The sequence below is a fragment of the Mycteria americana genome, chromosome 4 (assembly GCF_035582795.1).
Source record: "Mycteria americana isolate JAX WOST 10 ecotype Jacksonville Zoo and Gardens chromosome 4, USCA_MyAme_1.0, whole genome shotgun sequence".
Lineage (NCBI taxonomy): Eukaryota > Metazoa > Chordata > Aves > Ciconiiformes > Ciconiidae > Mycteria > Mycteria americana.
The window spans coordinates 12,796,899-12,821,412 of NC_134368.1; the positions used below are offsets into that span (position 1 = coordinate 12,796,899).

General features: G+C 38.1%; 1 protein-coding gene across 5 annotated transcripts in view; it reads left to right on the forward strand.

Moving 5' to 3' along the window:
* The window catches only part of ACOX3 (acyl-CoA oxidase 3, pristanoyl), a 44,953-nt gene that overhangs the window by 4,807 nt on the left and 15,632 nt on the right, over nt 1–24,514 (forward strand). For 4 of the 5 annotated variants that reach the window (XM_075499678.1, XM_075499679.1, XM_075499681.1 and 1 more), the window contains exons 2-12: nt 2,194–2,372; nt 3,896–4,129; nt 5,187–5,258; nt 6,734–6,823; nt 8,473–8,616; nt 9,457–9,545; nt 19,815–19,911; nt 20,333–20,515; nt 21,939–22,061; nt 23,730–23,850; nt 24,338–24,457. In XM_075499678.1, coding sequence (XP_075355793.1) covers nt 2,205–2,372; nt 3,896–4,129; nt 5,187–5,258; nt 6,734–6,823; nt 8,473–8,616; nt 9,457–9,545; nt 19,815–19,911; nt 20,333–20,515; nt 21,939–22,061; nt 23,730–23,850; nt 24,338–24,457 — 1,441 coding nt within the window. In that variant the 5' untranslated portion in view covers nt 2,194–2,204. Of the gene's footprint in view, nt 1–2,193; nt 2,373–3,895; nt 4,130–5,186; nt 5,259–6,733; nt 6,824–8,472; nt 8,617–9,456; nt 9,546–19,814; nt 19,912–20,332; nt 20,516–21,938; nt 22,062–23,729; nt 23,851–24,337; nt 24,458–24,514 lie in introns of those variants that run through there. The other variant, XM_075499683.1, reaches the window with a different exon arrangement.

Genomic DNA, 24,514 nt, shown 5'->3' on the forward strand with positions numbered 1-24,514 from the left:
TCTCTACAACTGCCTGAAAGGAGGTTGTAGAGAGGTGGGCGTCAGTCTCTTCTCCCAAGTAACTGGAGATAGGACAAGAGGAAATGGCCTCAAGTTGCACCAGGGGAGGTTTAGATTGGATATTAGGAAAAATTTCTTTACTGCAAGGGTGGTCAAGCATTGGAACAGGCTGCCCAGAGAGGTGGTTGAGTCCCCATCCCTGGAGGAGTTAAAAAAACGTGTAGATGTGGCACTTCAGGACATGGTTTAGTAGGCATGGAGGTGTTGGCGTGACGGTTAGACTAGATGATCTTAGAGGTCTTTTCCAACCTTACTGATTCTATGATTCTATACTGAGCCCTTGGCCAGCCCTGGGTCTGGATGTCCTCCCAGTAGCTTTGAGAATTGCTTCTTCCAGCCAGTCACCTTGTTATAATGTGTCCAGCTTCTGTTCCCCTGCCTGATCATTTTTGCATCTTACAAGCATATCACAGATCTCTGCCATCTGCATGAAGTGACAGAAATTGCTGGATGTGATATGAGCAGGTAGCAGCAGAGGGCACTCCAACATCTGCTTCTGGAAGCAGCAGAGGCATAAGCCCTTACTCTTTGGGCCAGGTTCTAACACAAAGCGAGATTCCCCTTCTCTCCAAAACCAGTGCAATTGTACCTACTGGTAATGAAATTCTCCTGGTTCTGTGAAGTTTTGCAATGCACTTGTGTGACCTATAGATATACACAGCAAAATGCTAGCAGACTTCATGGGGCCTTACTGCTTTTGATGACATACACCTGAGCCTGAGGTCAACTCAGCACAGAAAAAATGTATTCAGAAAAAAATGTTTAGTGAGAAGACAGACTAAAAATGTTATAAGCCACCACATAACAGAAATGAAAATTTAAACTTTAGGGAAGAAAGAAGGAAAAGTGAAGTTTAAGTGTGGTTGCAAAGTTTGTACTTTGTATTATTTTAAATTTATTCTTGAGTGTGGCAATGTGACACTTAAGAGAAATGCATACCTACATGCTTACAATTTTCCAGAACTGCATTATCCATGTAGAAGAAAAGCCCTGTAGTTTAATGTGTTTTGTAGAAGTCACTACTGTGATAGTTTTATTTGACTTCCTTTATGCAGGTTTACTCTGTACCTTTTACAGACCCCTTGCAGACAGGGCCTCCTGCTTGTCCTATTCGTCTGTTCTGTTCAAGTCAATGTTAAGTAATGGACAACATGTTGATATTGTTCTAGTTTCACGATTCTAAATGTTCACCATATCAAAGCAATGGAATAGTATACAGGGCTGGAGGTGTTTATGTTTCCCCTCTGTAAAGCCACCTACTTGTTTCTGTGCCATACTCCTAATGGCCTGGGCAGATATGCCCAGGTAGCATAGTGCTCACATAGCCAAGTGGATCTGTGGGAGCTAACCCAGTTCTGGACAAGATTAAATTAGGCAAAGGAGATGCAAATGTGCAGAATTTTACAGAAATTTGTTTCTTGCAATTGGTGTACATGAAATAAAGGTTTTATTGCCCACTTACTCTTTCATATCTTCAACCAGTGGAAGATAAGGGCAGAGTTCCTACTGTTTCCCTGTTGTCTTCTGTCTTGTGTTTATGCATGAACAGCGGCTCATCGCTTCAGTTATATAAAAACAAACCTTAGCATATAACCAACATGCCATTTATGTTTCCCCTCTGTAAAGCCACCTACTTGTTTCTGTGCCATACTCCTAATGGCCTGGGCAGATATGCCCAGTTAAAAGTTGTTTAAATGTTGACTAGCAATGTGGAGATAATACAGACATCTTCTGCGTTTGAACAGGGCTTTGTATACATGTTTGGGTGCTTTAATATTTTATTATTTTGTATTTAAGTTAGAAGCGAGGTAACAATTATTCACATTATGTTATTTAAGACATGTTATTTTCTTGCCTGGATCTTTTATCTCATCCTCCCTTTCTTATTATGCAATACTAACCAATGGTGTCCCTGTTTCATATTTTGTTCATTTTTAAAGGTTTAGCTTATACCAAGCCAATTGAATTAGAAAAATGGAATGGCAAGCTTTTAGTTGTCTCTGCACTGCTGTACTCATACATTTGAACAAGTCTATGGATTTAATTAACAACCCCTTTGATTTCTTTTTATTATTAAAAATTAGACATCTGCAGTGCTTCAGTTCGTGATGTATCTTTTCTTGTTTGGTGCAGTTTAGCTAACAATGGCATCCACACTGAATCTGAAGGAAGCCACTGGCAACCAAAGTTCATGGGATACTTTGCTACCAGATTTCCCTAAAGGACCGCTTTGCAAATATCGTAAGAAAGCTTCCTTCAACTGGAAGGAGATGGCAGTGTTCCTAGATGGCGAAGATATCATCCAGCTTAAGGTAAACTTTGGAAGAATTGTAAATGTGTTTTAATTTTGGAGATACCTTATCAGTAGAAGCAAGTATGTGATTTTCAAAGGGAGACTATTTACTTTAATAATACTCTGTAGATATGGAGCATGAATAAACTGGTTTTGCACATCCGATTTTCAGAACAGAACTGAACTTTTAAGCAACCTACTTTGCTGTCTCATAAGGCTCATTTCATTACTGAACATCAGTACAGGGGACACCAGCAGGTGCTACATTACAGAACTTCATTTCAAACTGAGAACTATATTCTACCATATTTCTTTACTGTACTGTTTGTATTAAATCGTATATGCCATGGTTTTACAATGCACTTAAGATGAGCTAAGTTCATGCCACTGTCATAGTATTTCTGTCTTCCTTTGACCTGACATAATTTCCTATGATCTTCTGTGCTTGCATTAATGCTTATGTGGCACTGCAGTTGGACAAATTAGCATGCCTACCTCGCTGAAAGCTAACCCTACCAAAAAAAGAGATTAATTGCAGCGCAAGAGATGGTGTGGGAATGCATGATTTGGAGATGGAGGAGGAGAAAGAACTGGCTTTTTTGAAGCTGGTATAGATTTACATGGAATTAAGCTAATCTTAGGAGGTAGGTCAGTGAAATCAAAAATGCCTTGTTCTGCATCTGATCGATACGCTTAAGAGCATGGAAAAAACACAAGTGCTCTGTGTCTGAAGGAGTTTCAAAGCTGTATGGGCAAATAGTGTTCATACAGAGAGAGGGAATGACCCTACCTTTCAAAGAAAAGCACAGGAAATCTTCTGGTTTTCTTCCTTCTTACTGCATCATTCTCTTCAGAGGGGAGGAAAGGACTTTAAAAACCTTTTTAAAAGATTTTGCCGAAGGCACTGCATTTTTTTTTTCTAAATTACATGACAGACAATTAAGAAGATGTGGATATCTTGAAGACACAGAGATCTGATGTAAAAAAAATGCCATAGTATGTAATCTAACGAAAAAAAATCCAAATTAAAACATTAAAAGATGCACATCCCATTATCGAATGGCTGCATATGATGATTCCATTAAATGGAGTACATTTCTACTTTCATCTGGGAACAGAGCAGTTGTGGTAGCTTAATGGCTTTACCATTATGGCATATTTGTAGCAGAGTGTAACCCCTGGAGTTTTACCTTTATCCTCAGATTGAGGGCCATTGCCCTTTAGATCCTGCCATCGGCTTCATATAGTAAAATAATGAAGCTGCTATAAAAAGCAAGTTTTACCAAACTGTTCTCTTACATTCAGAGTGAATCAGTCCCACACTTACTACTTCATGACAAAGGAGCCTTCATAAAATTTATCTGCCTGAACTGTATATACAATGACAGACTATTTTTTAATTCTCTGGAGTTTTGGTTTTATAAATTTACATCTTCTATCAAACGATTGTAGTTTGAGGCCTAGTATTAACCAAGAATAACATTAACTTGTTTTGTTAATGCTTTTAGATAACATTCTCATGTCAGTTTTTTCCCCCTCAAGAACAGAATCTTCTCTGCTCTGGAAAGTGATCCTCTCTTTGCACGTCATCCTGGAGAAGAGTTGTGCCGTGAGAAATATCAGGAGCTGACATTCCTGCGCTGTAAAAAACTCTTCGAGTATGATTTTGTAACTCAGCAAGAGATCATAGAGAACCCATTAAAGATATTTAATATGGTGATCTTTATAGGAATGTACGATTGGTCTCCATGTCTCCAGTATTTCTTACATTGTGGTGTAAGTACAGTTCAAAGGGTATAGTGGTGTATATTTGAATTTAAGTGTCTTGTAATACCATAATTCTGTTGCTTTCTGCCTATTTTATTAAAGCTATATCTTTTCCCAGTCCTTTGTTTTAAAAAATAGAATTCAGTTTAACTTTTAGAAGAATCAGAGAGCTGTGGGATGAAGTTAGTAGCTCTTTGTCATTAAGCCCTGTCTCCACTGGAATCCCACCTGGCAAGTAAAGGTGGAGCAGTATAGACAGAGCTACAGAAAGATATTTTGATGCCTACAGTTCCACCTTCTTTTGTCCACTCCTCTGCCTCCTCTCTAGGGCAGTAGCAGCCAAAGAACTTGGTTGTTGGGCCCTATTTGGTGGCTGTGTCTTTGCTACAGATACAGGTATCAGAAACTTCCTTGCCTAACCCTCAGTGTCTTGATTCAGGGCAGAATCCAGAAGGAATGGAAAACAGTGTAAAGTTTCTCACTGACATTGATGGCGGGGATTCTGTTCATCAGTTGCTCCCTAGATGAGTCTCTCAGAAAGAATACTTGACATAGCTGGTCAAGAAATATTAGTTGAATTAATTAATTAATTACTACTATTCACATGGCAGGGGACGGTCTGGGAATTATAGGGTTTTTTATGTGCATATCCATCTAGAAAAACTGAAGGTTAAAAACAGTGTTCTTGTCTGATCTTGAAGCAGCTACCTTCAGTTCCCTATCCATTTGCAGTAAAACAAACTAGAACAGTCTTAAAGTTTTACTTTGCTCAAGGGAACGTCAGTAAGAACAAGTGGAAAGTGAGCTCATTAAGCATTTTTAAGAGTTTGCAGTGAAGGCTTGGACAGGTTAGAGCTCTGAAAAGTTCAGTCGTCTGTAAAGGGGCCTTGACAAGATCAAATCCTGACTTACCTGGTCCAGCTATAGTCTAAGCAGTAGTTTACTGTGCAGCCTACTTTCCCTGGTCTCTTTAACAGCCATCATTGTTACAAATTATTACGCATGTGCAATTTGTGCTTTCCATCACGGGGTCACTGATCTCATTCATAATTCTCTGTTTTTACAGGTATTTGCAGGTACAATTTTGGGTGCTTCTAAGAGGTTTGCAGACTTTGTGAAACAAGTTTATAGCATGGAGGTAAATTTTTTTTTTATAACTTGTGAGAAACGGGCACCGTCAGAACCGTGGCACTACCTGCACCTTTGTGTTATTTCTGATCTCTTTATGTACCTAGGTACTTCTAAATAGCAAAAGAAAAGACCAAGGAGCAGATTCAAGCACTGAGCCCTGACTGTCTTCACTGCTAGCTATTACACCACTTCCTGGATCTGTTTTAGACTGTCCAAGTTAACATGCAGACAAAGTTTGGGGACTTCTCCCAAAAGGCAGTATAGATGACACTACACCAGTTTAGTCTCCGTCCACAGTCATTTAAGAGTATCCCAGCAAGTTTTGCACGCTTGAAGACTCCTACCTCCCGCATCTACATCATACCCTGTGCAATACATACCCTTGCCATGATGCTATAAAAATTCCATTCTGATGCTATAAAATGGAAAATAATAATGTCTTAATGCCACAGAAACACCACATGGAGTCCCATGGAAACTTAGGACCAAGTACTCTGCAGAATAAGTGCAGCCTATCTGATATAGAAGGAGCCAATCCTAAACAATTTCTCCTGTCTATGCCATTTGGCCATGTGGGCAGCATTCACCGTCTGGCCTGACCCTCTTTGATTTTGCAAGATGTACATGCTGAGCACACCCAAACTGAGCTTCATGCTTCTTTTGTTATTCTTCATCGCTGCTTATCTTTTTTTTTTGCCAACCATTCACCTTCCTTTCTTATTTAATTTTCTGAAATTGTGTGTTTATCTGTCTGCTCATAGACAACAATATACTGCTACGTAGTTCTGATTGGATACCCCATGCTGAAGATCAGGATGAATTCTTTTAATGACTCTCAGTCTAAGCAAAAGCCTTAGGATATGTATTTGTCAGAATAATTTTGCCTGAGGCTTTAGTTTTTTGGTTTGTTTTGTTTTTTTATTCTCACTTGCTTTTCAAATGTTTGTTACTGAAGAATATGTACTACAGGCCAAACCAGTCTAGGGTAAGGGGTTGCAGCATCCACTTTTCAGTATGGCTTCAAGCAGGCAGTGTTCCCAAATGCTGCTGAGAACCAACTGTATCCATACATTGATCTGATATAAAATTATCCCCTTCAATAATGTAGGCTATTTGCAATTTAAAAAAAAACAGCCTTGTTCTGTTTTTCCCCTAACTTTGGGAGTTCCCAGAACTCCTTGTAATGCAAGCAGACTTGCCGATTTTCACCACACAACAGTTCTTTCAACCCAGACAGCTGAAAATTTAGTCAGTGGATGTAATAATCTGTACCTGCCTGAATGAGTCAGCCATCAGCAAAGGAAAAAAATACCTGTTACTCTACTGCAGGCATGATGTCCTAGCCTTAGGGTTAGATTTGATTGGTTTCTTGCAATTGCAAGTTACTTTCCAACAGCTGAATTTGCAATCATTTGAAAATCTTACAGTTTTAATTGCTGTAATAAAGTGGTCTTGAACTGTGCCTTATATCTCCTTATTTAGATTTTTGGATGTTTTGCTCTGACTGAACTCAGCCATGGAACTAATACCAAAGGCATACGGACTACTGCCACATTTGATCATAGCACTCAGGTTAGTCCTTAATGCACAGGAATAATGTTTGACACTTAAGCTCTGTTACTTACTAACAGGACAGAATGATTCAGGGATTTCTTTGATTAACAAGAAACCATCAAGTTCAACTCCAAATGTAAAAAAAACCCTCAAATATTTATATTATTATAAATATTTACAACAAAGCCAGCAATTTCTATTTTCTTTCTTTCTTTCTCTTCTGGTTCTGATATAAAATAAGGATAGCATCCTTCTCCTTTGTTGTCTCTCTTAAGGAATAGTTGGACAAGCGGATTAAATTGTCTTTTGTCTTTAAATATGAAGGCTTTATATACACAGATTAGGATTATTTCCTGAGGATTAGAAAAAGAAATACAAAAAAGAGATAACAAGACTATCAAAGAGACCCAAAGAAGAAGACAATAAACTGCTTTTTCCATTAGGATAGTGCTTACTATTAATAAATTGTTTTCTGAAATCAACACTACTGCAGAAATAAATTCATTGTCCTAACATTTTTTCAGTAAATGAATAGAACTCATTGTAGTTTTACATTAAGGGAGAAGAAATAGAAATTAAGAGATGAGGCTGATAGAACTTTCTCTCTCTCTCTGTAATGTACATGCTTGGTTTGTGCCAAGTTGAATTTAAAATGTGTTATTTAATGTCCCAAGAAGGTAGGCTTATCATCTCGCCCGAAGATGATGCCATTTTATTGCACTGTAATATACAGAACTAGGTGCTATTACTGTCAACAACAATGTCACATCATAAAGTGGCTTGAGAAGAATGAGAAATGAGAGTCACAGATTTGAAACAAGATTTTATATTCTTCAGTAGGACAACTGCATTTTTTCATATACAAGCAATTCAGTGAGCATTTATGCAACATGGATGATCAAATCCCTTTCCAGGAAAAAAAACCCAAAAACCACAAAACCAAAACTTGTGAGATTGGCAGCATGAAAAGTTCCATTGAAATAAATTGAGTTTTAGGCTGGTGCACTGCAGTAAAAGTGACTGAAATGACTAAATCTTTGTTAAGATCATGAAGCTCTGAGTTCAGATTTCTTTTACATCCAGAAAGCACGCTATTTGGAATCTAAAAATCTGAATGCTGAAGCTATGTCTACATTTCAGGATGCATGTATTCTTCAGAATTCCCACTACTCATGGTCCTCCAGTTGTCCAAACTGGGAAGCATGCTGCCTTTCACACTGTCAACCAGGCTTCCTTTCCATACAAAACTGCGTAAGGAGGAGGTGGTCCCTGCATAGGTTTCAGCCCTCACAGCTGAAACAGCCCTCACAGTCCGTCACGTGGACTCATACATAGCTCAGCTTAACCTAAAATCCAGGAAATGCTTCTGAGTCCATCACTTTGCTTTACTTTTTTTAACTGCTTAAGTGAGCAATTAAAGGCTGAATTTCAGGCTTTACAATGAAGTAATGAACTTTTTCAGCTCTAAATTTTTCCTAGCTACATGTATTCTCTCCAAAGTTGAACACAATAAGAGAGATCTCAGCTGTGGGAGTGGAGCACAGAATGAAACCCTGGCAATTAATAGATGTTTTCAAAGTGTTACTATGGTCATGCAAAAAAAAAAGAAAATAGCCGTGTGTTGATTTTTGGTTTATAAAATTTGCTCCTTTCTTTCCTGGCTACAGGAATTTATCATCAATACTCCTGACTTTGAAGCTGCAAAGTTCTGGGTTGGTAATATGGGGAAACATGCCACTCATGCAGTTGTGTACGCCCAGCTCTATACTCCTGATGGACAGTGCCAAGGATTACATTCCTTTATTGTACAGGTAGGGTACAAATATTGCTGATCTTTTTTTATTTTTGGGGGGAGTGGGTTTAAATTAAAGACTTTCTGTTATGCTGTTATCTGACCAGCAGATTCTTTAATTTATGCCTTCAACATTTATTGCAATTGTAACAAGTGTACTGTTTTTAAATGTTCACTGATTTTGTGATGGTTGTACAGCCAGTTTTATACTGTCAGTTTTCTGCAAAAAATTCTGAAAAATACAAAAGAGCTGAAACGCCTCCAGATTATCATCCTACCTATATAGTTAGGACCAACCTATGCTATATGAAGTCCTGAAAGTCTTGGATGAGGCTTAGGATGATTTATGTCTGCCAATGCTGCAGGCTGATCTCCATGAAATCTGCAAGCTTCTACCACAGAGATCAGTTTATAAGATTAAAGGCATCAGAAAATATGGCAATGCAGTAGAGAAGTTATGCATAGTAAAATGAACTAGTTGGAGACTGAACAGAATTTGTTACAAAATAGGGGAATATCTCAGAGCTCATTGTTACATAAAAGTTCCATTGATTCCTACTATATCTGTGTACACCTGAAGAAGGCTTCAATGCAGTCATCAGTGTAAAGGCATATTGAACACAGTGATGTAATTAGCATCATATTGCCAAAGTGATTTTCATTAAGGGATCTATGTCCTGAATGAGAGGATACGTAAGTACAAGTTATATCCAGGATTACGTGCTTGAAAAAAACAAAGAGCTTTCTTTAGCATTAATAACAGAATACAAGTTGGGAATGTTTTCACTGTTTGAAAAGTTCAGCCAATAACTTCTATTGTTCCACAACTGAAATAATGTTTCGTTCCACTTCTATGCAGATTCGAGATACTAAAACTCTCCTACCAATGCCAGGTGTGATGGTAGGCGACATAGGAAAGAAACTTGGGCAGAATGGGTTGGATAATGGGTAAGTCAATCCATTTGAAGGAGGAAGCATTCTACATTATATCACACTGTAGTGATGCAAATATTCTGTGTCAGTTCTGTCTTTACTTCTGAGATATTCACTAGTGGTTTTAAGTTGTTGGTATTTCTAAAAAAACCCCCAGATTGAAAAATCTTGAATTTCAGTATTTTCTATCTGAATAACCATAGTCTTTCTGCTTCTCTCACTTTTTAGAATATGAAGTGACACTGATACTCTGTGAATATCCCCAAGCATTCTTGCAGTCATAGACTCTGCAACAATAATAATGAAAAGAAAACAATAATAATAAAAAAACCCTGAAAATCCATTAAGTTCTGAGTAAAGAACTTAATCAGCCTGTCCACCCATCTGGGTATATGCCCTTAATTATTTTACCTGTCAATTTCCAGCCCACAGGAAGGCTAATGGAGGTCCACAGACAAGGTTTATTGTTAGTAAAGATGTAAGATTAATGAGACCCAGAAGAGAAACTAGGTATCTTGTTTAAACCATGGGATTTCTGGACTAATCCTGTTCACTGCAGAAGAGAAGGAGAAGGTTAGTTATTTTTTTCTGTATTCTCTGTGTACAGTTGAAACAAAAAAGTACCTGGGCTCCCTTTCTGCCTTTCTGAGTCACGGACTTCAGTGGCCTTACTGTGTCTCTGCTAACCAAAGGCATCAGATGGGGAGGAGAGACAGTGAGGAAATAGAGGTAGATTTCCGCATTAAAACAGCCATTATGTAAAAATTATGATTTAAACTCCTGTGTTAGTTACATAGCTCTGTGTAAAGATAGAGACCTAAAATAGTAAGGGGGGGGTCATTTCTTTACGCCTCAGATTTACGTCTTTCTGTTGATTCAGTTCGTTATAGATACATGTATTGTCCTTCCTAACATGCCATGCCAGTAAACAAAGTATAGACATCTGTCGTGGTTTAACCCCAGTCGGCAACTAAGCCCCACACAGCTTCTCTCTCACCATCCCCCCTGGTGGGATGGGGGAGAGAATCTGAAGAGCAAAAGTAAGAAAACTCATGGGTTGAGATAAGAACAGTTTAATAATTGAAATATTATAATAATAATAATAATAATAATAATAATAATAAATAATTGTAATGAAAAGCAAAACAACAAGAGAGAGCAAGAGGAACAAAACACAGGAAAAACAAGTGATGCAACTGCTCACCACCTGCCGACTGATGCCCAGCCAGTCCCTGAGCAGCAATCGCTGCCCCCCGGCCAACTCCCCCCAGTTTCTATACTGAGCATGACATCATATGGTATGGAATAGCCCTTTGGCCAGTTTGGGTCAGCTGTCCTGGCTATGCTCCCTCCCAGCCTCTTGTGCACCTCCTTGTTGGCAGAGTATGGGAAGCTGAAAAGTCCTTGACTTAGTATAAACACTGCTTAGCAACAAGTAAAACATCAGTGTGTTATCGCAGTATTCTCATGCTAAATCCAAAACACAGCACTATACCAGCTACTAGGAAGAAAATTAACTCTGTCCCAGCCCAAACCAGGAAAACATCCTAAGGTATGCTGCTTTCAAATATAATGGCTTTGACTGGCTTTCCAGAAGGTCGTAGGTCTTTTGTAGTTTGTTGTCTGTACCAGCCTCCTCCTGATGTCCCAAATAGCCTGTAGTGGCAAAAATAGCACTGACTTTTATAATTATGTAGATCAGTCTCATTGATGCTCTGTTGCCTGAAGACATAGATGAAATAAAGAAAAAAAAAAACATACAGAAAGTGAAGTTTTATAGAGGAAAAATGTGAGAAAAGGCCTGGAAAAGAAGGGGATTTGGGTTTTGGTAGGTATTTTTGCGTGCATCTGCGTTACAAACTAGTAGCCACCAGATGGCACAGCAACATGGGCCTGAGTAATCGAAGTGTAATTCAGCTTCATATTTCTGTAGAAATGGTCAAATTCTGCTGTTCATTCTTAATTTGCAGCATAGTTTTATATGCAACACAAGGAAGGAGAAGAGTGTGCTTGTCACATGACATCAAAATGCACATAATTTTAAAATCCATTTATCTTTTGATCTACTGGGAAAAAACAGAGCATTTCTTAAAATATCGATAATAACTGAATAATCTGAAATGATAATCCACATAATACACTGTAAATAAGAGATACCAATAACTTCTTATCTTAATGTCAGATGGAATCCCTTATCTTAGTTATGACATCACATGTCATTTAAAGCAATCATAGGGCATTCTAATATTTCTGTTTACTTTGCATATGCTGCTTTAAAAAAATATTATTTTCTGCTAACAGTAGTGCCTGAGGAGCCCCAGTTATGGATCTAGATCTCTTAAGTATGGATTAAGACAGTCCCTGCACTAGAAAGCTTAAGTCCAAGACAGCACCTGCAGATTAAGATAGAGGGATGAGGGAGCCCAAGTTTACCAATAGATACCCTTCATTCAGCTCAAAACTGTAGGAGCCTGTGTTCCTGATCTGCCTCAACTATTTTCTTTGGAGAGGTCTGAGGCTAGATGGCAACATTGCTCACAAGAAGTAGAGAACTAGTTTTCACTTTCCAAGCTTTCTGCTCACACTGAGCTGTCAAACATGTCAGGACTTGTACACATTGCTTCTGAGAGGTACATGAAGTCCTGGATGGGGACTGGAGAAGCAGTAGCTTCATAGCTCTGCATTTGTTTGCAGAGAGGACAAGCTGTGCCACTCTAGAAGATGGACCCTTGGTTGCATTATCTGCAAAATGCCAAGATTCACGGGGAGACATTTCATCCTGGGCCACCAGACACTGCCTTGTCAAGGTGTTCTGCTAAGCAGTTTAGTAATGTTATATCCTAGCTTATCCCAGAGAAAGCACAACCTGCAGTTCTTGTGCACTATAGGATCCTGTTGTATGTGGTGATGAGAAAACATTCCATTATGCTGTGACTACAAGTGTTAGTCTCTGCTGCATGCTTTGCCAGTTTTTTGAATGTATGTGTGAAGTCTGGTTCAACTACCATGGGCACTTAGTAAATCAGATCTATTTCCATGTAGTTACACTCAGGATAAATGGTCAGAGTGAAGATCAGAGTCTGTCATCTCTGGCAGAGATGTCAGGTTTTGCTCCTGCACTTCAAGAAGTTTATGCTACTAATTTTCAATATGGGTATAGAGAGTTAAGCTCCTGAACATTTATGTAGGACATGGGGAAGAAATTCCAGAGCTTCCCTGGAAAATGCCATTGATTTATGCTATGTAAGAGAACAGAGTAGGTGATTGTAGTTGTCCCTTCTGGCTTTGGAAAACAATTAATCTCTTGGGTCATTTGGCTGAAGGCTGGTTTCCTGCTAACACAGAGTGTAATGTTTTCAGTAAGAGAAAGAATTTCAGAAGTAATGTGGGAATTTTTGCAGTGTAAATCCAATTGACTAGCCTGCTCCTTCTAAGTCTGTCTTTCCAAATAATTCTCATAGCTTCATAATTGGAATGTCCAAAAATCACATGGGTTTTGCAAGGCTTTGTAACTTCAGCTACCCTGACAAAAAAGACAAAATCACTTTAGAATATTTTAAAATATTTTTCTTTCTCTCTGTCATTTACAACAATTTGTGTAATCAATACATAAATTGTTAAAAATAGAACTCAGTTTTTTCTTATGGAGAGTTTAGACTGGTTTTGTGGTTACCAAAAAATAAATCAGACTGCCACCAGGGGATGCAAGTGCTTCAGTCTTTATTTTTATAATATAAAAATGTCCACCTGTTGCTAGTGCTCTGGCAGTCTTTGAAATGTGCTGTTCACTGAGGTCCCAAAATGGAAGTAGCTGAGGAAAAAAACAACCACTGAAAAAAACTCTGGGTATTTGGGATCCAGGGGCTTTTCAGTAAAATACATGGCAGGCATAAGAGGAGGGACATAAAGCAAGAGCTTGGGTAGGTGCTGATGTGCATTTCTGTTTCTTCCCTTTGGGTTCTTTTTTATTTTTGTCTACCCTGACTAGTGTAACATTACCAAAATTACCTGTTACTGCAGTGCACGTCAGTAAATGATTGCCACTGAATCGGTCGGTGGTGAACCGATTTCATGTCCAGTTGTAACTAGCAGCAAATTGCTGCTTTCCTCACTCCAGAAATAGAAATGATGCCCAACTGAATCTGCATGGCGAAGAGTTTGAAAATCAGTTATCTTTGAGTTCCTGAAGTGGTGTTTAACATGCCTGTCTTTGTAAAAGATGCTGTGAGCTCTTTCAGCTGTATTCACTGATAATGTGTATGCAGTTTCTTGAGCAGACAAAAGCTATAAGGGAAGAACTAGTGAAATGAAGCTATCAAAGATACAGCAAACCACTGCCAGACAGAAAGCTATTTATTTTAACTGAATTGTTTGTAGGAGAGAAGAGGATCTTTCTGGGGGAAGAAGAATTGTTAGCTGTATCTAATTATAATGATGGACTTTGGAAAACGGAAGTTTTTTATTAGCTGTTTAACAGCCTTTTATGTACAATTAAAATGTAATCAGTCTCCACACATACAACATGCTAAGACATTCAGCATGTTCTCTAGCAATCACTGAGGCCAGATTCAGTTTTCTGGATACTGAAAACAAAACAACACCCAAGAGGAAATGGGTAAAGGGAATTTATTGTGCAGAAAAGCTGTGAAAAAAATGGTGTAAAAGAATCCCTTCTGGAAAGAGATTGCAGGTTCTGAAAGCCCTCACTACAGTTCCTTGTATATTGGCAAAGATGGCATACATCACACAACGTCCAAGTCTTTACAGATGACTTTTAAATGGTTAATTCATTTTTTTTTTTCTTTGTTACTATTTCAGTATCAGTGCCAATAATACATTAAGATTCTGCTACTGCTAGTTTAAGGGTAGAGGAAATGAAAGTCTAGTCCTTCAAAGGGTTTTTGTCTCCTAGTATTTATCCTCTTAACTCTTATATAGATTTTGCAATGGTTGCAGTTATTTCACTAGGAAGATAGGAGCTGAAATACGTGGTTGAAGCCTAAATAGTCTTTGGAGCTTCAACTTACAATCTGAAGCAGTAGTTTGGTGAAGATAATTTCCATACTCAGCTTCTTTGGTTGTTTGCTTCTACTCCCACACTGCTTTTTTCTTTGCACTGGGACAAACATTTGTGTAGCTGTGTAAGGGACTCAGCTAGGGAACTGGAACTGCCTGAAGACTAATCTGACAAAAAAAACCCAAATTTGGCTGTCTTCAGCCAGATCATTTGTCAGGTCTGGTTCACTGCAGGGCCACAGAAGAGGCTGTTCCAGTACAGGGAAAGGGACAGTACAGAGATGTGAATAAGAAAGCAAGTGTAGAAATCGGTCCTGCTGCTCAAATAAACAAGCTTATGCTTGTTTAACGTTTTTATTGTCCTGCAGCCTCTGACCAGAATCACAAACAATTGCAATAGTAATGAAGCAGCTATAAAACAAAATGTTAAAAATGCCTGTACCTTTACTTATATTGTCTGAATACGGTACCATCAATCCTTCAATCCTTATGAACAGTGCCACTTTCACACTTAAACCAAATATTTTGCAGGGCACATCTTGCATATTTGCAATTTAAGTCAAAACAGTGATTTTTGCAGTGGAATCATTGATATTTCCCTGTTTTGCCCTCTCCACTTAGTTTCTACAGTCAAGGTTAGACACTATATGGGACATACAGTGCTGTGCACATTGAGAAGATGTAGTCACATTGCTAAAGAGTGCTGCCTTATCCCCTCATTTTTGTCACTCACAAGGACCGCAAAACTGTGTAGCCATAGCCAGTTCATTGCAATGCCTGTCACACTGACAGGCATTTGATGCTGCTAATGGGGAAAGGTAGATTCAGATCTGGTCACGCATTTGTTTTATCACCCACAGAAATACAGCCTCGCATCTGCAGTGAACTTCAAACAACCTTTTTTCTTTCTTAGGAGAGCTCCACAAGCTCTGCTCTCCTGCAGCTTGACAGTTGCAGGAGTCTGCACATGCAGAACTTCCTTGCAAGACTGGCACTTAGACTATGAGAACTTTAGGGTGAGTGGGTCTTTGTGTGTCCATGAAACCCATTAAGATAGGATTAGGGAGGCCTATAAAATGGTGTGTTGTTTTACCATTGCTATTGAGCATTACTGTTGCAGAGCTGCATTCTTAGATTAGAGCATTGATTGTAGAAACTAGAGCTAAAATATTGCCTTCCAGTTTTCCCCAGCTTCTCTGTAACTCTTCTCAACTCTAACCTTTCTGTGAATTTCAGTCTGGAGTATGTGGCTGTTTTCTTTCCTCTTGCAAGTTTTTCACCAAACCTCTGAAGTGTTATTCTTCCCAAGGTTTACTGTGTCCCATAAACAGCCGAGACCACTTGAGTCACAGCCTTCCAATACCATTCACCTGCTTTCTGTTTCTGGCTGGAAGGATTGAAGGAACTGTCACTGCACCATCTCTAACGTAGTCAATAACAAAAGCTGGCAGGAAAGGCATTTTACTGAGTCTGAAATTCACCAAAGCATGTTTGAGCTATTTGTACTATAGGTAACAGCTTATTAATTTAGTACTGGCAAAAGGACCTCATAGCTTTTCCAGCTGCTCCTTTTTTATCAGAATTACTGCACACCAGATGAATTACTATGGCATGATTTAAAGTCAGTAAGATTAACTTTGCTTGAAATGTTCCCTAAACTACTGGCCAAAGAACCCAAACAAGAATGCTACTATTGGAATCGCACTTCACTCTGCTTAGCTAATCTAGGTAGAAATCTATGTGATACAGATTTTTTTTTACCTGTGGGCTACATGATGCAAAATTGCACATTGCTATAGAGCCCTGTGATATATATTTAAAATGACAGCTATCTGTCTGTCTTGCTGAGAGGTCTTAATCTTAGTCACACTATTTTCTATGCAGAAGAGGCCCTAAGTAGGGTAGCTTTCAAACCTATGGTCTTGTCATCACCATCTGAAATTTAGCCATTTTCCAAACTTGCTAGTACATAGTATCCCCATGACTGTGTATACAGTTCCATTATTGTAAGATATTTCTTCAATTCTTTAAGGAGATTTTTCCCCTAAATGCGTTGACAGATGTGGTCCATGTCTATTCACTATGCTTTCTAGGCTAATAACCATTAGAAATGTGATCGTTGACTTCATTAAATCTTACTATTTATTTTTAACATGTTCCGATATCAAGTTCAAATTGGCCAGTATGTCTAGCAATTTCAAATAGCAAAGTTCTTGGAGAAGGAGCGTAACAGCGGTTGGCAATGATCTCACAAGGTTGCCTAACTCCCAGGTCCTGTAAGGTTCTGCTTTTATTTTCAACACTGGTGCTTATAGGCAATATATCTTATTTCTTTACGCATGGGAATTTTCTGTGTGGTTTTTAATTGCTAGTTCCGTCTCTCTCTTTTGCTTCTTAAAGTTTTTGCCATCTTATATGCATTTATTTTGGTAGCAGCTTACCGAAAAAGAAGGAAATAATATATCTGTAATGGACAATATCAAGGGAAAAATCTAAACTTTCAAAAACTGTTATTTGAACTAATTTTGATTTTAAGAAAATAGATTGTTATATAATGATTGTAAATTTAGTATTCTGGTTCACTAGCTGTGAAAAAAGTTATTATAAGGGGTATACATGTGGTTTTTAATCAAAATAATTCTAGGTAATCTTTTATGTGGTACAGAACTAGGTACATTGTATTTATGTCAGACAGATTATAATAAAACTTTCTACAAGATTTTTTGCCCTTTCCAACAAAAGACTTCCTCTAGATTTAACTATTTGGGATTGTATCACAACAGATGAAAGTGGGTAAAACTGTTTAGGTCAGTTTGGGAGCTGTTTTGTTTGGCACACATCTGCCACAAGTTCAGTATTAGTAGGCTTGAATTTCCTAAAAGTGGGTTATTAGTATATAGATTTATATATTAGTAGATTTGAATTTGCTTTTAAGAACTCGGAGTTTCAAGCACGTATCAATATAAATAGTTTCCTACAACTGCACAACTTTGCTGAATGAGGTGAATGAATCACTACAGTGTAAAACACAAAAGGACAATTCGCCATCTCGTTCATTGTCATTACTACCACGAATCTTAACTGTTCATCACACACAGGACTAAACGTGCTCCAAATATGTATTTGCAAAGAGAAAGCCCAAGGGCTGGAGCCCTTTGAAATTTCTTCCTAATCTGTGCCCCAAAGATTGTATCATCTCTCTGTTAGGTCAACTCTTCCGTTAGTCTGGCTTATGATTCCAGTTTTTACCGCCCATTCAATATTATTTTTAAAATAGTATTCCATTGCTTTCTTCCATGCATCTTTTCCTGCTTGCGAGGGATCCTTTATAAACATCCATGAAGCTCCCTTACTTTTATCACTTTCATTCCTCCTTAACATTCTCATTTGCTGTAATGGCTTTTAAAAAAATGCCAATGTGCTGTGACTGGCAGGTATCATATCAAGAAAGTATTCTTCAGTAGTTAGTGTCTGCCTCACCATTTGTTTGAACACATTTGTAGCTTATTGCCTTATGCTTGGATTGTAAGCTCCTAGGAGGAAGCACCTTCTTGTAGTTCTATGGATGTACAGTAACGAGGAAAAGAGCGTGCGAAACTAGGGACCTAAACCTTGCCATACACACTCTCCTGTAATTAAAGTAATGAGTAGTAATAATTAAAAAGCTCAAGTTCTGTCTAACATGCATACTATTGATTAAAAATATTGGAGTTGCTATACAGTTTTAGTTGTGATGGATTTTATTTGGGATATAGGGAGCAGAGAATGTGAATTTAACCATAAGATCTTTTTTGAATGAGGTTTTTTATTTTCAGTGATATGAAAACAGTATCAACAAAGATGGAAATCAGATTTTTGGAAATTCTGAATTTTCTTCTGTTAGAAAGTAGTGTTGTTTCACTGAAACCGGCACTTAATAAAGCACTTTCTAGCATCGTTAAGGCCAGTAAGCAGCTGGTTCTTGGTTAGGATAGTATGCTTTTCTCTGTGGCTAAGTCCGAAAATACTGTGTATCTCTAAGGCTGAATAAATTCAGTATGCAGATATGTTTCCTTGGAAACAACTCGTAATTTTAAAGCACATGCAGCAATGCAGCCCTTATGTAATTTATTAATGTGAAAGACCTGGCTCTCGTGAGCCTTATTAAATAGATCAGCCTGTATTGGCAGGAGAAAGGAATTTGCTTTGATTACAAATACAGCTTTTCAAGTGCTATTAGATACTGAGATATTCGTGAGTGGAGCTGATATTACTGCTATTGTGCCAAGTTGTATTGCCCATTTGGGTGAAACAGTTCATACACTTTCTTCCTGAAGAATATGAATTCTCAGGATATTCTGCCTACTCTAACAACTTCCTTCTTTATTGCTGCTAGGGTGCCCCAATTTAGAAAAGGTTATCTTGCTCTTCCTTTTTAAGATGCCACATTCCAGGGAACAGAAATCCTAGTTTGAGTTTAAACAAAGGAAATTCTCCATTCAGTTCCTTCTCGGGGCACTATTTCAGCTATGTCCTCATTTGTATTGCAATAACATGAATGATCCTCACAGATCTATGTTTTAGACTCATAAAAATATATAGTGTCTCTATTCCAAAGCAGTCTCCAGACTGGACTGAACGACACTTCAGTAAAGCACGTGGTTCAGCAGAATTGTTTGTGGCTGGGAATTATTAGGAGTCAGAATGGCCTAGTCAGGTTCTAAGCAGAAGGAAGTTGTTAATCTTCCCAAGCTTTTCGATAGCTGAGATATATCAAGCTAAGTAACTTGCCTAAACACGTGCAGACTGAGAATCCAGTTCAGCTTTCTGGGCTGTTGGTGAAAGTGTCTGTCAAACTGCCTCTGTGTCAGGTCTCTAATAAGTAACTTTACCTGTCCCTCCCCTCAAACAGAATACATTGCTCATCCTTCCATTAGTTGTTTACTTCTTTACTTACAAAGCTGCTGAAATGGTCTCCTAGAGTCAATGACGTGTTTGTTTTGGTTTTGTAAGCATCATCTTTTTTTAAAAAAAAACCAAACTGAAGAGTTATAACAAATAATTTCCCATCTTGAATTTCCTCTGCTGCCCTGAGTGTGAAAGCCTTGATTCTGCCAAGCATACTCTCCTGAAGTTACCTACCTGGCTTGATGGGCACTGTTTTCAGTTCACTGATATGCCTGAGATCATTATGCAATCGTGCCTTTGTCATGACCTTTTTTCTGTGATGTACACTCCTCAGACTATGTTGAGGTAGATTTTACATTGCTTGTATATTTTTTTAAACAGATTTGCCATGTTCCACAATGTCAGGATACCTAAAGAAAACATAGTGAATACAGCTGGAGATGTGACAGCTGAGGGGAAGTACTCAAGTTCACTCAAGGTATGAATCAAGGTTTTGTTTCATAAATACAGTTCATTAAATATACAAAGGTATAAGTAGGTTAAGAGATAGCGCATGGGCCTCTCATGTTGGGACATACTAGATACCTGGACTTAAATAAGGCTGTTGACAATTTCACAGGAGGTAGTCAGAATGCCGTTTTTTTAATTGCCTTTCAGAGATGTCTCAACTCACCTTACTGATTTTACTGACTTCTTGCTCTTTGCGCTACCCCACTGATCCCAAAGTAGTTTAGAGAAACTACGTTTGAGTCTTGCCTGAACGCCTTATCTGAATGTGTCAAGAAACAAAATTGGCCAATCCTCTGGGCTTCTGATCATGCTACCAGAGTTGTAGCTTTAGGGGGGATGTAAATGAAATGTTAGCCTCACCATTCAGTCTGTGCCCTTTATTCATGCAGGATGTTAAAGAGCATTTTAGTGCAGCTCTGGGATCCCTGTCCACTGGCAGAATTCTGATCACGGGAATTTCCGTGACCAATTTAAAGCTTGCCTTATCAATAGCCATTCGCTTCTCAGCAGCTCGCCGTCAGTTTGGACCAACTGATGATGAAGAAATACCTGTTCTTGAATACCAAACACAGGTAAATACTTTGGAATTCACATCTACAGGCTTTTATATAATGAAACTCAGATTCAGAGCTACTGCAGATCAAAATAGCAACACTGAAGTTCATGAAATTAAAGTTGTCTATGTCATCTGAAGTGTCATTCTAGTGCAACTGTGGGGGTTCATTCCAACTCAAGACCTTCTCCTGGCATGATCAGGCTTTTGACATAAGTTCTTGGAATAGCAAAACCCAAAATATTCATGTTTCTCTGAAGTACCTAGAAACATTTGTATTCTAAAATAGTAAGCTTTTCAGAGAAAGACTGTCTTCTATGCACACGTGAAAGTACTGCAGATGTAGAAACTAGTATTTGTTTAAAAATGTCGGTGCCTTTTTTGCTGCTATGCTAATTTTCTCTTTTTTAGCCTTTATGCGTTAAAAGTATAGAAATCAATGACGTTCATTGTGGTGAAGTCTCAAGCTAGCACTAATTTTGAGAGGAATATAACCAATGTTTTTCTGCAGATTATGCAGATGAAAAACTCCTTTTGCTCTGAAAAAGTAGAACAGGAGTATGTAGGGTAACTGGGAAACAGAGAAAACTCAGATCTGCTGAATGAGAAGGGCTAATATATTAAGAAGTGCTGAAAACAGACCTGCCCTGTTTTTGTCCTTGCAAAGTGAGTGCTTTTTTCCAGGTTTGCACTTAGTCTTGCAACTTTGAAAGATTTCATGGGTTTCTACAAACTAGTGAAAGCTGCCTTCTTTCCACCTCTTCTGAATAAGCCAGGGTCTGCTTCCCACTATTCTTTGAGTCTCTCAATTTTTCTCAGTTTTGGCTTGTTTTGTGGGCTCTGCTTGCTGAGCCTCTCATTCCCTTCTTGCTCTACCACAAAAGCTTCCTCAAGCACTTTCTCTTTTCCTTCATGGGCTCCAAGTTGCGTGGAGCAGCAAAGATGCTTTTTTATCTGCTTCCCAGCCCTGGTTTGGTTTTTTTTTTTTTGTTTTTTTGTTTTTTGTTTTTTTTTTTCACAAAATGCAACCAGCACTAAGGCACATTCAGCAATGAACAAGCAAGTGAAGTCGTGTAGGTACTGAAGAAACACATGAATCATGACTGGCCCCAGCATGCCAGACATTGTATAAACACAGGGCAAAAATATGTCGTTGGTCCCCAAAGCTTCAGTGAACTTTTGCACTGGTTTAACAGAATGTTTATCACAAATTCATAAAATGCATGAACTAGAATAACGTAACTGTAACTTGTGTATAGAGTAGTTACACTTAATTATGTTTATAGATGGTTATTGTTAAGTTCTCTTCTCCATAAAACAGTTTTCCAATTTGAACAAAGTAAAAACAAATGAGTTGGTTCAATATTATAAGATAATTACATATATATAACTACAAAAATATATATCAATTTGTGATCAAATCAATTTAATTTTTATTCTAGCAATGGCGTCTTCTTCCTTATCTGGCTGCCACATATGCCTTCGATTATTTCTCCAAATCCCTGTTTGAGAACTTTGTAGAATTTTATGCAGGCTTATTGACAAAGCAAAGGAGTCAGAGACAGGTGAGGTATTTACACATTTCTTCTTTGCTGAGTTCTTACTATAATAAACTGGAAATTGTTAAATAAAGGACCTACTTAGAAGTCTTATGCCATCTTACAATCAAGAACACTAGAGCAATGTCTCAGAAATATGGGACATACAAAGTAATGATTAAAGTTGCATTCAGAAAAGCAACCAAATTAGTTTTGATGGAGTGGTTAAAGTTTTATTGATTTCTGTGGGATTTAAGCTTATGTTCCCTTGCAGAATTGTTTATCATCGATACATGATGGTAATGCAAATTCAGCTTATAACTGTTGTAAATGATACTGCAGGGGGCATATATCAAAGACTTTCTGAAATGATACTATTCTTAATTCCTGCACAGACTATGTGAGTCTGACTTGAGTTGCAATTCATATTCATGCATTAGGATAAATATTTTTGGAGAAGAATGTTAAGACTTTTGAGTCTTAATGCTGAATTGCTCATCCACATTGGAAGTCATTGGAAGTCATCCACCATTGGAAGTCACCCCTTTACAGAGGAAATAGTTTGATCTATCTGTCTCTATACAAGGACTGATTCTCAACCAAAATAACTGCAGCATGCTTTTTTATAGCATTTACATTTTATTTATTTTTCAAAATTTTGAAAATGTTAATTGTTAGGGCCTACACACTGGCTGTGTATTGCTCAGATCTCACTTAAACACTCAGGCTTTTTTCAGCTAAAATAAAGCTCATGAAATATGTGGTACTAATGGCTGGGTATTCTAATTTCTCCTCTTTGCGCAAAACACAGAATAATCTGTTTGATTTTTTTAATCTGATATTTTATCTCTGGAGGTCTCCAGTGCAGTCACTAATCTTAGGCAAAACAGTGGCTATCAGAAAAAAAATCATGATAGAAAAAAATCTGATTGTTGACAACATTAAGAATGTAATCCTTTTGAATTCCTTTTGTTCTACAGGAGATCTTAAACAAACAAACAAACAAAACCAACCAGGGAGTTACTCTTAAATAAGCTTTGGTAGTATCAACCCACTATCTCCAGAAACTGGAATTCCAAACACATTTTCAAAGGAGGGCTAACAGAGTTAGTGTAAATGCAGACTACTGGGATTCTCTGGACATTGAGGGGTTACATTTAAGTTTTCCTACTCTTTACAAAACTGATGGTTGAAAGGTCACTTTCAAGCCTTACTGCTTTACACTGTTTTCAGTGTAAGGCAGTAAATATTATAAATATCCCCTTGCTGACTGGGGAGAGAGTGATTGCTTATGTCACAGAGGGGATAGAAGCTTTCTCTGGACATGCGGCCTTCAACCACCTGCCTCTCCATCTTTGGGAGGAAAAGGTTGGTAAGCAGTGAACTTTCCCATGCAATGCCATGTCAGCTGGCACATCTGAGCTAAGATGTACCCACGTGTCCATTACCTGGCAAAAATTATTGCTGTCCCGTATAAGACAATTAGTGCTGAAGGTTTTTCAGTTGTGGCACGGGTTTTTTTGTGGAAGCAAAAAATATAGTCTGCCCTTACACACATCTCAGAAAACTTTATATATGTATTGCCAGTCACTCTTTTCTTCATTATAAAGCACTACGCATAGCTATGGCTTTAACTGGTCACAGACTTACTTTGTGTAAAAGTTATTACTCACTTGTAACTTGTTTTTCACAAAGGCTGATTTGGGACGTGAGATTCATGCCCTATCTGCTGCCAGCAAACCACTGCTTTCTTGGATTGCTCAGCAGGCAGCCCAGGAGTGCCGAGAAGCTTGTGGAGGACATGGTTACCTTGCCAGTAAGTTACAGACTTCTGCATACACTGATGAGAAAGAGAATGGTTATGTTGATTTGTTCTTTGACTGTTGTGTCATGGTGTCTGAATTTTAGCAATATGTTTAGAAAGGGTTTTTTCCTCATATGCATATTTTTAAAGTTCGTTTCATACCTGATACCACAAAAAAAATCTAAACCCGTGCAGTATCTGCACCAGCATTTGGCCAGACTGTACATGTAATTCAGTCTCAGTTCCAAAAATAAAGATGCAGACTTTATAGATGAAAATTCCCCTTGTAAGATGAATGCCACGCTTTTCTAAAATCTTTACAGTATATTCATTTTCACAAGCTAAACAGTAAACTTTCAAGCTCATCTTTTGTTAACAATAGCTATACATACAGGAACAGACAACTCTCTTGCATTTTGTCACAGAATGATTATTTAATCCCTCTTAGCTTCCATTAATACATTGCAATGTATTAAATTGTGCGCTTGTTCTTATTAAGTGAATCGTCTGGGTGAAATCCGAAATGACAATGATCCAAACTGCACATATGAGGGAGATAACAATGTCCTGCTTCAGCAAACCAGCAACTACTTAATGAGCTGGATGAATTGCATAAGAGGTAAGTTTTTATTGTGGAATTCTATGCTGGACCCAACAGTGTGTAGCTAATGGAATT